Below are 15,700 nucleotides of genomic sequence, written 5' to 3'. Positions count from 1 at the left end.
CCCTTTCTTTCTCTCCCCCTTTTTCTTCTGTAATTATATGTTTAGAGTACTCTTTCTACAGATACAGAAGATAATTTTTAAAAAAATAAGTATTTGTATAATTACATAGGTATGTCTGTGTTCATGGGTACATTGCAATCACCTAAAACTCTTGTCTAATATGCTTTTTAAATATTTTGTGTGGTTGTTTTTAAAGGCTCTCAATATATGGACTTGGCTTTGCTGGTTAGGAGAGAAGTTTCTGTAGTTGATTAATAAATATTCATTTGGAAGGCTAACCAGCTCTATTCCTTGAGGTTGATGATGTAATCACCCAAGTGCTGTCTGGCTTATCTCCAAATTTAAGTACTGAAGCACCGTTGTGCTGTTCTTCCTTGATTGGCTCATTGTTTTTGAACTGCTGCCAATGCCTTGAATACTTGAAGCAGGAATTGAAACAATAACAGAGACAATCTTTAAAGAATTTAAGGTAGAACAGTTTAAGGAAGCTCTGGAAGTACTGTATTTGGAGACTCCTCATATTTCTAAGGCTGTAATTAAATCATATATAGGTATTTTATCTTTTGTTATTAGTTGAGTGCTTACATGTTAATAAAATATATCAAAAGTCCAGCAAACTTACAATGTCTATCTGTAATTAGCACATTTGATGAATTGAACCAGGGTATATCTTATATTCTCATGTTCCGTCTTTAATAATGGCAATTAGACAAAACCCAGTCCTGGGAAATAGAACTGGGCTTCATTTATTTACTTATTTTACAAATGAAGCTAATTTTTATTGAAAAATTTTATGAGCTCAGGTAATTTATATTTGCAAAATAGCCTGGCCTTACTGAAAAGCTGTTATATATATTTAGTGCTTATCCAGTTGGTTAATTAATGATGAAAAGCCTGTAATAAAGTCCACTTAGAAAATTCAGCAGTCATATGGGGGTAGACAGCGAATTTATTTTAGTAATGATTTTAAATATTTGCAAAATGTGTTACTAATGAAGTATGAACACCTAGTTAATTTACAAAAATTGAGAGGAAGTTTTTTTTTAATTGGATTTTTCTTCTTGTTTGCACTAAATATAAGAATATATAATCAAATGTTCTTGCCTTTTTTTTTTTCTGCTTTATAACTTGAAATTTTATGGGTATGTATTTCAGCTGACTTCTCTTGATACTCTTTCCTAAGCTGAGCTGCTACCATCTGTAGGATTGACATTGGCATCTGATATGGTATATACATAAACTAGTCTCAAAACCTGATGGTTGAATTTCACCAAGCTTCTGGTTAGGAACTGATTAGTAATAGACTGATGAGTCATTCCATTGGTTTCTACACCATGTTTCCCATCAAATGCTAGTGTAAAAAATGCTAAAATAATAGTATTTATAGATGACCTGTTAGTCTTTATTTCTCCCAACAAAATAACAATGATTAGTAATGAATATATTTATAGGAATGAAGATTATATGTGTAGAAAAGTATTTGTTCTCATTTTACTGTGGGCATTTATAAAAATGAGAATTTAAGTTAGCATAGCATGCTGAACCTCTTTATGCATTTCTAATGCTAAACATAAAGTTACTGGTTATTTTATATGGTTTGATATTTAAATGTACTTATTGAAATATGTTAATACTTTTTTTCTTTCAATGATTCCAGGTATAAAAAAGTTTAGTACCCTGGTCATTGTGCTGATTTTCTCTTAATAGGAATCATGATAAATATCCAGCATACAGAAGTGCAGTGAGTTATGATCTATATTCAATAGTGATTTAATCCAGAATTATCATCAGGTTAAAATACTATGATATTAGGAGAAGATTTTAAGTTTCAGTGGCAGTCATCTGACTTCCCATATTTAATGCTGAACACAATAACCATCTTTATTTATTGAATGCTCTTAAATAATAAAGTATTAGGGCTTGAAAGCCTGAAAACTCTCATATGTTATCATTTATTCAGCATTTGGCATTCAGTTTTTATACTGTAGTGTTAGCTGCTAGACTGTCTTTCTTATGCCTTTAGTAGCTATTTTGTTTTTGCTCTGAATTCTGGTTTGTGAGGTGCAGTCTTGATTGAGACTACTTGCAACATCACACCACGGGCCAGCTGTTGAGATTTGTTGAGGCGACCATAAGACGCTACAGCTGACGTGTTCCACCCACTTGCACTTCCCGCCTCCCTTTTAACGCTGTGTTTTCCCTGGAAAATAACCTTTCTTTACTTGAAATGAACTGCTACCTCTTCTGTGGCAGTTCTCTAACTTAAAGCACATTAAAGTTTTCTCAAGTTATGTTTTGTAAGCATTTAAGTAAGGACGAAGGGAATAGTCATTGTATGTACTAAAAACATTGTTCCTGACTAGAGTCTTTTTTTTTTTTTTTTAAGAGAATGGAAAAATAAATTTACAACTGTAATTTTAATTCTTATGTATTTGAAGACTCTTAGTTGCTTACATGAAATAATATGGCACCATTTTAATATTATACTCTGAATAATAATTGAATTCTAAAAATTGTTTTATGACAGTTTATATCTAATAAATTAAAATTTATTTGGCAGTACATTGTACTCAAATTGTTATAAAATGAAGCAATTTTCTACTTCTTATCACTTTCGCAGCTATTTATCTTATTTCACTTTATTTTCAGAGAGCGATCTTCTCCTCAGAGTACAGTGTCTTGTGTAAGTGTAAGCACCCAGACAGCTTCAGATGATCAGGCCGGTAAATTGTGGGATGAACTCAGTCTGGTTGGCCTTCCAGATGCCATTGATGTCCAAGCCTTATTTGATCCTACAGGTAGGGGCTTCTCTTCAGTAACAGCTGCTTCTTGTTTCTGGAAGCACTGAAATTTTAGGGCATTATCAATTTATTCTCTAGAAGTTATTAGGGTCATATTATAAAAATGTCATTAAACATATCTGATTAGGTAAATTATGATTACCTAATTTATTTACAGTCTGCAGAGTTAACACTGGACAGGTTGCTTTTATAAATATTTATATACTGTCGTGTGGATAGCAGCCCCGTGGTTCTGTGAAAATTGAGGAAAGAGAAAATTTTAAAGGAGTGTGTGAAAACTTGGGGGAGTATAGCACTTTCCTGTCGGGATGGAAGACAGTAAATTTTTAGCCACATGTATTCTCTTATAATAAACAATATAATGAGCTCATACTCATGATATGGAGCTGTTGGAATTTTAAGTAAATCTCATTCTATGCTTGAACTACAAATCCATCGATAGTGGTTCAATTGCTGTGTGATAGAGAATTTAAAGACTGAGCTGTTACTGATGAGTGGTGGGTGCTCTTGCTTGGGATCAAGTGGAATGTGTTGTGGGAGTGTTAATTTTTTATACATCCCCTTTGTCATCAACAAGATATTAAATAATGTTCCTTTTGTTTTTATATTAAGATACCAAATAAAACAGTAATATTTAAATATAATGAATAAAAACTAACTTCATTTCAGCTCAGATTACTGGGCTGTACTGCAAGAACTTCTGATTCAGTTGTTCTCAGTTGTCGCCTGAGATTGTGCGTTTCTAACAAGTCCCCAGGTTGACGTTGGTGCTGCAGCTCGCAGACTGGGGCATGATCTGAGAAGGACTGTTGGATGGGTGGTACACGCTACCATTATGTGCTTACCCAGCAGAGAGGACTTTGACATTTTAGGTCTTTATTTGCATTAATATTTTTGATGTTTATTCTTTTTCTCCTTTTCACTTTTCACATTTGAGGCACTTGTTGGGCTCATCGTCGTTGTGTGGAGTGGTCGCTGGGAGTGTGCCAGGTGGAAGAACCATTGTTAGTGAATGTGGACAAAGCTGTTGTCTCAGGGAGCACAGAAGTAAGTAAAAGAAGCTAAAATTTAAACCACGGTTTTATAAAATTTGCTTTATTCAACATAAAGGTTTATCTGCAAGAATTATTTATTAAATGATTATCATAGTGTTAAAAAACCCTCAAAATAGTAAATTAGTAATTTATATGGAGTAATTTGTACAGGCCACTAGAATATAGTATGTGCAGTTATTCAATAAATTTAATCTTTAATATTTTACACTTAAATCAGAAATTAATGTTTTTGGAAATGGGTATTGCTAACTATGTACTTTTACATCTATATGGTTACTCTTTAAGATAAAACTGATGAAGCTTCAAAATAAGAATGACAAGATATTTAACATGTCTTTTAGTGTGCAGGTTATCTAATTCCAATATTTTAAACATTGATTAAAAAATTTTGGTACAGTTGGCAGTTCAGTTAATCTTTGTGATGTCCTCCTTACATAATGTGCACATAGTCTTCCATTTTTCAGAGCTTTCACTGCTGTCATTTTCATGTGATATTTGGAACAATCACAAAAATAATGCAACAGTTAACACCCATTGGTAAGAACAGGAAGCTGAAATGTTGTTGCTTTGGTTTCTTACACATGTATTTGGAAGAAGTGAGACAGTGCTAAAGGAACATTAAAACTAGAAATTTTAGACCACCCTATCTGGGCTTTCATAGGTAGAATATAGGCAAAGCTCTCAAATGTATAGGGTGAGCCAAAGACCTTGATTCAAGTAATTATTCACCTTTTATAACAACAGCTTTATTCAGATTATTGAAATGATCTAATTCACATGGGTGGGTAACTGTTACCTTAAGAATAATCAAGTCAGAATGCTCATCTGGAAAATTTGGCATTACATTTGAATGCATGTTATTAGTTTTGTTGTTGTTGTTTTGTTTTAAAATCTTAGACATTTTTCTGTATTGAAATCAAATGCACTTAAAAATATTTTTTATTATTTATTGATGGAACTTTATTTATTTATTTGCTTATATGTGGTGCTGAGACTCGAACACAGTGCCTCACACATGGTAGGCAAGCGCTCTACCACTGAGCCACAACCCCAGCACCATGTTAGTAAGTTTTGAACAGTATAATGCTTAATGGTACATTGCCTAGTCTGAATGTACTTAGCCAGATTAAGACTTAAGACTTGATGGACTAGTGAGAACCTTCTCTTTTGTGGATTACTTTAAGAGTAGTTTTGGAAGTAGGTTTTTTGTTTTTTTTTTTTTTTTTTTTTCCTGTGTGGCTGTGAAATTATTACAGGGAAGGCCATGAACTAAGGCTAACATGAACTTTATAGTGTTGCACTAAGACCAGAGGAAATTAGTACACATGGTGATATTTATGACAAATACAGAAAAATAGTTGTGTGCATATGCATAAATAGATCTTCTGTAGTTGTTTGCTGAGAGGATAGTTAAAAGGAAGGTTACCTCACCTCTCTTTTCTGGATAGAAGGTACTATTTTTACTTTTTATAAATGTTACTAAATATTTAAATAGTATTTAGAGCTCAAGGCTTTGCTCTGTCCTTGGGAGAGGACTGCTGGCGTCTTTGGGAGACCAGCATTTCTTTTAACTTCACCTAGGCATTAGTATTATATAGACCCAATCAAATCAAATACTGAGAGAATGCTTGCAGCAGGTAGGTGGTTTGTAGATGATAAGGGCACTAGTGGCAGCATTGTCAAACCTTTATCTTACCACTAATTTAGTCAATCAAATTTATAGTAGTGTTATGTTTATTGCCATTTCTACTGCTTTTTGTTTATTTTGTTGTTTTCTCCTTTATCAGATAGACACTGGATGAACCATGTAGCTAAAATTTGCACTTAAGAAAGATTGTCTGACTGACAGAATTTCAAACATATAACAACACATTTGTTGAAAAGGCTGTGGGGAAACGGATATCCTCATGCTTTGGTGGTTGGAATGCAAATTGTTGCCAATATTCTGGAGGCAAATTTGGTGATCATCATAAACTGCATATGCATGTAATCTTTGATTCGTCTAGGAATCAATTCTGAACATGCCTCCAGTAACACAGAAATGTGAGCAATTAGCATTGTTTAATTTGTAATGTATTATAAAGAACATAAATGCCCATATTGTTAGGTTACCTAAATGGTTGAATAAACTATGGTACAGCCATATAGTGGAATACTATGTAGATATTACTGAGTAATATCTGTGACCGGGTGTAGAGTGGTTTCCATGATATATTATTAAATGAAGAAAAAGTAAAAGAACATTTGTAGTGTTGTACTCTTTATATAAGAAAAAATGAGATCTAAGAATACATGCTTAATAGTGGAAAAGAAGCCCGATAAGGATACACCAGAAACTAAACATACTGGTTACTAATGAGAGGTAAGAGAGAAAACAGGTGGAAAGAAGGGAATCAAATAAATTACATGTAGACAGTTAGAATTAGGTTTCTCAGTGTTGAAGAAAGAAACTACAAGTAAGAAAAAGGTAAATGCACTTGTGGTATTGAAATTGTATCGGAAGTAGAACATGGTTTTTAATATTTATACAGATATCTCTGTACGTAAAGTAGGTTGACACCCAATTCGTGTCTTCATACATGTATTTTGGATAATGATGTCTGTCACATTCCACAGGTTTGCTGTGTTGTAAACCCATTTTTTAAAAATTAATACTTTTAAATTAGGGAGTGTGAAATTTTACTATCTTAAATTTCAATAATTTTGATTGGGATTGAGAACTAGTTGTAAAACTCATGTACTACTTCTATTTAGATCTCCTTTTTGCAGAAAAAAATTTTTAACCTGTGACATTCATTAAAATGAAATGCAAAAATGACCTGAAGTTAGAATTTGGGTATTCAATCTAAGGTGAGAGAACAAGATAGAAAGCTCAGGAACAGGGGTTGTATTCTTCCATAAAATGTTTTGATTGTGCCCATCTTTTCTTAAGAATGCATCCTTATGCATTCTCAGTGAAATGTGTGATGTTTCTCTCCTTTTGATAACTTTCTGTTGATCTCCCTGTGAAGGCTATAAGCCCTACAAGGGCTTGGGCAGCATCTATTCTGGTTTGTTTTTTTTTTTTTTTGTCTGGTACCTAATGAAGACTTGAAACATGAGAGAGTCTTCTATCTTGAAATAGCTAAATGCATGAAAGGAATTTTCCACTGAAGGGCAAATTCCAGTGCATGAGTTTGAGTGGGGAGGTGTGTCATTCTGGCAGTTAGTGGATAAAGACTAGGGCCACTGCTGAACAATTTGTAACGAACAGCCTCCCACAACAAAGAATTATCTAGCTCAAAAGTCAGTAGCGCCGAAGTTGAGAAATCCTTGTTCAACTGCCGGTGTTACTACTTTTATAAGATTAATATGCTTAATATAATGTGTGTGTGTGTGTGTGTGTGTTTATTAATTTCTTTAATTGGGGCTTGGACCCAGGGATGCTTTACTACTGAGTTACATTCTAAATACTTTTTAAATTTTAGGCAGGATGTGTCACTAATATGTCAAAACTGGTCTCGAATTTGGAATCCTCTTGCCTCAGCCTCCTGAGGCTCTGGAATTATAGCCATGTGCCTCTGTACCTGGCTCATAAACAGTATTTTCAATGGGAGGAAATTAGAAATTTTGACTTCTTGGTCTGTCTGTGATACTCTTAGCTAATGTCAAATAATATCTTCCCCAATCATATTATCGGTTGATACTAAAGATTCTTCATCTGCAGAGTTAGAAATTATTTTCTTTTTATCCTAAAATGCAGTGGCTATGAAGAAGATACCAGCAAATCTTGCATGAATTATTTCATCACAGTACTGAGTGCAAGGTCTAGTTTTTGCAAGATAATTCAAGATAGTTGTTTGACCTCAGAACACCATTAGATATATATACATGTAAATATACATTTAGGCATATATGTGTACATATACCTAAAAGTTAATGTGTTTGTTTCCTGTTACCATGCCAACTAAACCCTGATTTTTTTAAATTAATATTTAGTTTTAGGTGAACACAATATCTTTATTTTATCTTTATGTGGTGTTGAGGATTGAATCCAGTGCCTCGCGCATGCCAGGCGAGTGTGCTACCGCTTGAGCCACATCCCCAGCTCAAACCCTGAAATTTTTATGTAGGAAACAAAGTCGGGTGGAAACAAAGAAGAAATTGGATATTTCTATTTTAGAAATTGAAAGTTTTATATACTTACGTAAAACCCTTGTGAAAATTGGCGGTCCTGTTCATCTATGGAGACCTTGACCTTAAGACTTTTCTCCAAAAAAGTCATAATTTATATTTTAATTTTTAGGTTTAAATAAGTTTGGCTTAAAGAACTTGAGTTTGTGATGAGGAGAATGTTATTCTTTGACACTAATGGATCTCTTGGATGTATTCTGTGGGGGAGGGGCCGAGATTAATACAAAATGATATATCTGTAAAATACCTTTTGAAGATTGCATAGGAAACAGAGTTTTTTTTTTTTTTTTTTTTTTTTTTGCCTCTATGGAATATTTTCTATGTCTGTAGCTCTGTATATAAGGTGACTTTTCATTGCATACCCTTTATTAAATTTTGAATTTTGAACTATGGTAATTTAAAAAGGACTTAGAGACTGCTTTTGCTAAAAAAAAAAAAAAAAAAAAAACAAACAAACTGATTCTTCACTTGTGTTTACAGATGTTTACCTGGTATCTCTGCCTGCATTTTGCATCTGTTCCCTTTGTTCCAAGCCAGTCATCTTGGATTTCAGGACCAACAGGTCTGATTGATGACATCTTTAGATGACTCTACCCCCTCAGGCACCAGCAATTTTTAAATTTCTGCTGATAAGGCCCTGCCTGACCATTCCTGAGATAGTGGTCAACCAGACCACAGTTTGCACACTTCTGATCCCCCTTGTGTACATAATCTAGGAGTTCATGTCAGTATCCCCATATACAGAGCTGGAAATGCTGTGCCCCATGTCTTCTCAGTGTGGCCGTACTGATTAAAGCTTCTTTCTTGTTTTTTTTTGCTATTACTTTTTGCCTTTTGAGTGTGTGGCCAACCTACTTTATTGGGGTCACCAGAGATGGACCTTTGTTAACAGTAACATGTTTACTCCAAATTTAACTTTCAGCAGTTTCTAATGTGTCCTAAAAATGTTTTTTTAAATTTATTTATATAGCTTATGCACTAATATGTACATGTTTTATTACTTAAAATTATTTATGTTTCATGTAATATAGGAATCTAATTTTGTTTTTTCACATGTGGAGAGCCTACTCTAACTACACCATTTATTGAAATATCTTTTCTTGTGTTCCACTTATTTCAAATATAACTTGCATTAGATAGCAAATGTTCACTATATGTATGGGTTTTTCTAGGCTCTTTATTTTAGTTCATTTTTATACTCATGTATCCAGTGATAATGTCGTTGCTATCATGGTTACTATAGCTTTATGCAAAGTCTTAATATTGGGTAATGAATGTGTAACTTGTACCTTCATCTATAGCAGAAAACTTAGAACAGACCTTCCACTGAGAATAATTAGAATTGTTATATAAAATAGTTTTCCAAAGAGATATTTAAAACAACAGAAAGCTAGTACAGTAATAAAGACTTGAAGGAATGAGAGCTCCCAGGGTTGTACATGGGTCAGTTTGACATGAGTATTTTCCCCTGGAGGCATTTTTTTCAGTTCATGAAAAAACAGCTGAGATGTTGCAAAGGCTGAAAAAAGTTTTTGGCAGTCTACAGAGCTGGGATGGCAAAAAAGAGTTTTGGTCCATTACGTACTATACATTTCCATTTGGGACCCTTGAAGACTATACCAGAGATCAGCAAATTATGGCCTATGGGTCAAATATAGTCCTCTAGGTGGTCCACAAGCTAATAATAGTTTTTTACATTTTTTCAAATGGTTGGGGGGAAAAAGAGATAATGAATTTCATGATACATGAAAATCATATGAAATTCAAGTGCTACTGTCCAAAAATAAAGTTTTACTTTAAGGAAGCCACAGCTGATTAGCATACTATCTGGGTCTCATGTTGCCACTACATGTATAGAGTTGAGTTGTTGCTGCATAGATCACATATACTTTGAATTGTTGATTGCATACTGCAAATTACAGTGATGAAGTTTTAATTTTTCAAATTTTGAATGCCCCATATATTGTCCTTGTGTCTTATTTCTTTTATTATCAGAGCATGCCTATCATGTTTAAAGGAGAGAAGTGGACTTCGAGTGGTAGTGTTTTTGAGGCATAGCAGAGTGGATTTTATTGTCATTAGATGGGAAAGCATTATATTTATTATACTAGAACAGTATAGGTGTGTAAAAGAAGAATAAATATGTTAATAATACAGTACTGAGTACAATGTTATCATTTCACAGGAATATAGAGGTCAGAAGGAATAGTTAATTAAAACAAAATATGAGCAGGATTTCTTTCTAAAAGTAAAAAAATGAAACTTAGACTGTAATTAAAATAAGTTTCTAAATGGCTCATTTGTTAGCCAAACAGGGGTAAAGAAAAACCATTTTAACAATTGTGAGGTAATGAAATTGTGTTTGAGTATGGCAACTAAAGATATGTATCCACAGAAAATAAGCTTGCTGAACACTCTCTTGCACGAGAGTAGTTACTTTAAAAGTTAAGGAAATTGAGAGCAATGTGAAGGGTCATTTTAAAAACAAAGCAAGGGATTTCCAGTAGTGTTGTAGACTTTTGGTGAGTCAATAAATGCTACCAGTTCTGCTCAGTTGTTATTAATTCCAGCAGTCAATAATGAGTTTGAAGCAATTGAAGACTTAGTTTTTATGAAATATCTATGAGAAATAACTACAAGGGAAAACATGAGAAATTGAGAAAATGCTAGTTCATTACAATCTGAACTGGAATCTTTTGGAATGTGTTGTAACAGATATCGGTAAGAATAAGTGTGAAGCAGACAAAGATGTCAGCTGGACAAATTTATGTATGTATGTATTTTTTTTATTAGCACTTAATGGTCATACATACTACATCTCACCAAACTCAGATATGCATGGAAATCGATTCCAATTCATTATTCCCACTTTTCCTTCCTTTTCTTCTCCCACCTGCCCTTCTCCTTCCTTTATTCTATTAGACATCCTTGTGCTTGTCTGTTAATTTGTATTTCATTGATTCCTTATGCAATCTATCCTTTTCCTCCCACTTTCCTTTATTTTACTCTAGTTTCTCTGTTTTAATTCGTATTTAGTCTTATATGCTTCCGCATATGAGAGAAAACATTTGACTTCTGAGTTTCTGAGTTTGGTTTATTTCATTTAGCATCATATTCTCCATTTTTATCCATTTGCCACCAAATGCCATAATTTCATTTTTATTTTTATTTTTTATTGGTTTTGCTGGTGATTGTACCCAGGGCCTTGTGCATGCTAGGCAAGCACTTTACCAACTGAGTTATATCCCCAGCCCAATTTCCTTCTTTTTAATGGGTGAGTAGGACTCCATTTATTTCTGTTTATCTGTCTATCTCACAGTTTCTTAATACATCAGTAGGATAAATTTATAAAGCTTGTTAAAATACAAGGTGTTTAAATCAGACGTGGTGGCACATGCCTGTAATCTCGGCGGTTTGGGAGGCTGAGACAGAGGATTGCAATTTTAAAGTCAGCCTCAGCAAATTAGGCCCTAAGCAACTCAGCGAGAACCCTGTATCTAATAAAATATTAAGGAAAAAAAAAAGGGCTGGGGATGTGGCCTAGTGGTTAAGCACCCCAGGTTCAATCCCCTGTACCAAAAAAAGAGAAAAGAGTAAATAATAATAAGTGTTTAAAACCTGTGGTTATATGTTGTATAATTTGTTAGCAGATACTTTGCAGAAAATATTTAAATTGGTCATGTATTAATAAATTAATAGTGTTAACAATGAATTTGATTTATTCTTGTGGATTTACTGTTAAATTCTATTAATTTTTTTAGATATGAGTGAATTACTCTTCTACACAATTGGATGACTTAGTGAAGTTTTATAAAAAATATTTATTTTTTAGTTGTAATTGGATACAATATCTTTATTTTGTTTATTTTTAAGTCGTGCTGAGGACTGAACCCAGGGCTCGCAGGTGCTAGGCGAGCGTTCTACCGCTGAGCCACACCCCAGGTCTTTACTGCAGTTTTCTTAGCTGAGGACCAAGATGAATTTTTTTCTGAATGATAAAATTGCTCTCAAACACTATATCAAATACATGAGCTTGCAAGTTATGCTTCATTGCAGGCTTTGTAGTATTCAGTAAGAATTCAACCTGAAATTTCGAGGATAAAGAAGTGCTTATATTCGAAACTTACACTACGGTAATATCATTTATACACTATCTACTGTTATTTGAATCACAAATAATAGTGATCCACTTTAAACAGTTCAGATGCTGTCAGAGTTTAAAATAAAAATCAAGGTCTTCATGCCTAAATAAATTGACTGGAGGAATCTATTCTCAAATGATAGATCCTGTAGCACTTTAAGACCTTAAGGTAAATAGAAAGGAAATTTCTATATTTCAGAATGCATTTAACTTTGTAACTGAGGCGCTTCAACCTATCTTTTAATTGAAAGTGATTATTTTACAATATAGTGGCATGGTAAAAGGTCAAGAAAACAGTGTAATAAATTTTATAAATACCTTTCAAAGATGAATATGCTTGTTATATACTGTTGATATTATTAGTTGACAGCATTTTTGCTTAAAATGGATATGTAAAATTTCATTATAGATAAACATGAATAGATTTACATCTATAGTCAATTTTTATGATAGGTAAAAATGGCTTTGAACTTCAGTAATGTGAAATGTTATCTCACCTCCAAATTCCACTATTTTTAATTTGATTTGTTGTAAAATATTTTATGCAGTTATCACAATTTGAATAATACAATCAAATTTGTGAAAATTTGTTTTCTTTCTTGTTAAGTACATACATTGATAATAGTGTTGATTTTTTTTCCCCTCTTGTCTCACAAAGCCTAAAATAGTTAATATCTGGACCTTTTCAGAAAAAGTTTGCTGATCCTTGGTTTCCACCCTTGAAATAAGGGAAAGCTGGGGGGAAAAATGTTTCCACAAAGTCTTGAAACCCAGCTTCAGATCAGCTCTTGTATACATTGAATTAAAATGGTTTTCTAGGGTTAGGGTTAGGGTTGTGGCTCAGTGGTAGAGCACTTGCCTAGAACTTGTGAGACGCAGGGTTCTATTCTCAGCACCATGTAAAAATAAATAAAATAAAGGTACTGTGTCCATCTACAATTAAAAAAAAAATAGTTTTTCAAAAAATGATCTTCTAGGGCTGGGGTTGTGGCTCAGCAGTAGAGCACTCACCTAGTAAGTGTGAGGCCCTGGGTTTGATCCTCAGCACCACATAAAAGTAAATAAAATAAAGGTATTGTATCCAACTACAACTAAAAAATGAATATTAAAAACAATGATCTTCTACAGCCTGAGTGCCTATCTGAAGAAAAAAATGAAAATCTCTGGTGGAAAATAATATCATCCAGTGCCTCAAAATTTCTCTACAACTTTAACAAAAACAAACAGAAAGTTACCATGCATACTAGAAAACAAGATCAAAGTACTGACAATCGAGACAACAAACAATAAGAAAATGTCTTCAGGTTTCTTTTGGCCCTTTATATTTTCACATAAAAGTATATATTTTCAAAAACATAATGTAGAGAATAGGCTTGCAGTGGTATTCTGAAAGCACAGAAAGCACTAACTTTAAAAGAGAATATTGGAGAATTCAACTACATTAGTAAAATAACTTGTTAAAGATACCATATGCCTCAGGGGTAGATTGCTTTTCTGGCATGTGTGAGGCCATGGATTTGATTATTAGCACCACAAAAAACATAGAAACAAAAACACCCATAAAAGTGAAAACTTGAGCCATGGAGAGGAAGAATATAATGGCAATAAATTTGGCCAGATAGGGCTGGGGATGTGGCTCAAGCAGTAGCGCGCTCGCCTGCCATGCGTGCGGCCCGGGTTCGATACTCAGCACCACATACCAACAAAGATGTTGTGTCCGCCGAGAACTAAAAATAAATAAATTAAAAAAAAAAAAAAAAAAAGAAGGGGCCGTCTAGACTGGGTTTGCCTTTAAAAAAAAAAAAAAAAAATTTGGCCAGATATTTGGATTCTAGAATATGTAAAACAACTTGCAGATCAATAAATAGAGCAAGGACAGCCCAGTATTGAAATGGGCACAAGATCTAAACAGGTGATTTACTAATGAGATAATTCAAATGTCCACTAGACTTGAAAAGTTGCACAGTCCCATTAGTAGTATTTATGAAACACAGATTTGAAACTGTATTGGGATATTATTAGTAGTTGTCAAATTAGTGTAAATTAAGTCTGAATGTATTAATTGGGTATGGTTCATTGGGAACTTTTATGCAACTTGTGTGAAAGATTGATAGTCACATAGGAAAATAGACTGTACTTATCTATCTAGTGAAGTTGATGATTTTAAAGACCTAGCAATTCCATTCCTGTTTATATACCTTAATAACCCAGTGTTTTCAAAAATTGTGGTCCCAGGATTCTTTTGTATCTTAATACTCTTAATTTGAAACACTATTGTTTGGCTTAATTCAGAAGAGTTAAATTCTATATCTGCTTTTACATTTAGTGTGTTGAAATATGTTCTTTGGTTGGAGTATATGAACAAAATCCAACTTCACAAAGGTACACCAGAAAAAATAAAAAGTATTTTAGTTAGCCTTGTTAGGATTATGAATGTTTTTGTTTGATTCTACACCCAAATTAAAAAGTGTGAGTTTTTACAAGATTTGATCCATGGTGGAACCTGCACCCCAATCACTAAACTTTTTCTCTCTTCATCATTATAATCTGTAAGAATGTCTGGAAATTTAAAAAGATCTTTTATCCTCATATGACTTTATAACATGATTAACATTTTATAACATGATTAAGATATGAAGGCTGGGGATGTGGCTCAGTGCTTGCCTGGCATGTGTAAGGTCCTGGGTTCAATCCCCAGCACTGCAAAAAAATTTTAAAAAGCTATCTTTGGAAAATATTGGTTCATTGAGTAATAATCCAGATATTCCAACTTTTCATAACATTTAAGCAAAAATTTGTATTTTTATATAATCTTCATTTAATCTTCAGTTTCATCAGAAAAGTCTTTAAGTGTTGAGAAGCAGTCAAGCTTATATTGGCAGATATAGTTTTCAAATTTTGTTATTGGCCACACATACTCTTTGTTGATTTTCTTGAAGTGAGAGGTTGTTTTAGTCAGTATTGAAGAAATAGCAGGTAATCTGAATAAGTATTACCTTTTGTTCTTCCTTGTTCAAATGGTAACTCAATTACAAAAGTGCTTGGAAATCTATTGTGCTTTGGTGTAACAGAATTGCTTTATACTTTCCCTTTTTTGTCATGCAAATAATAATGATACATGTATTCATGGATCAAGACTTAATTTTTACTGCTTTAGCAATGATGATCTTTTTTTTAAATTTTAAATTTTAAGTTTTATTTTTTGTGGTGCTGGGGATTGAACCCGGGGCCTCATGCATGCAAGGCAAGCAGTCTACCAACTGAGCTATATCCCCAGCCCCTATTTTTAAAATTTGTTCTTTTGAGTTATACAAAACAGCAGAATATATTTTGACATATACATACATGGAGTAACTTCCCATTGTTGCAGTTGTACGTGATGTGGAGTTACACTGTTAGTGTTTTCATACATGAACATAGGAAAGTTATGTTCAATTCATTCTATTGTTCTTTCCCATTTCCATCCTCCTTCCCTTCTCCCTATTCCCCCTGTCCAATTCTGTGAACCTCTATTCCTCCCTCTCCCAGCC

The 15,700-nt window shown here is 33.5% G+C and overlaps 1 protein-coding gene across 18 annotated transcripts in view; it reads left to right on the top strand.

Annotated features, from left to right (window-relative positions):
- The window catches only part of Kmt2c (lysine methyltransferase 2C), a 275,600-nt gene that overhangs the window by 98,428 nt on the left and 161,472 nt on the right, over positions 1-15,700 (top strand). For 14 of the 18 annotated variants that reach the window (XM_046429840.2, XM_046429842.2, XM_046429847.2 and 11 more), the window contains 2 exons: positions 2,650-2,798; positions 3,739-3,848. In XM_046429840.2, coding sequence (XP_046285796.1) covers positions 2,650-2,798; positions 3,739-3,848 — 259 coding nt within the window. Of the gene's footprint in view, positions 1-1,657; positions 1,742-2,649; positions 2,799-3,738; positions 3,849-15,700 lie in introns of those variants that run through there. The other 4 variants (XM_058574367.1, XM_058574368.1, XM_058574366.1 and 1 more) reach the window with 3 other exon arrangements.

The sequence above is a fragment of the Marmota monax genome, unplaced genomic scaffold, assembly GCF_021218885.2.
Source record: "Marmota monax isolate L192 unplaced genomic scaffold, Marmota_monax_Labrador192_F-V1.1 WCK01_AAM20220418_F8-fsc00193, whole genome shotgun sequence".
NCBI lineage: Eukaryota > Metazoa > Chordata > Mammalia > Rodentia > Sciuridae > Marmota > Marmota monax.
This window is presented reverse-complemented; position numbering and strand designations above follow the sequence as displayed.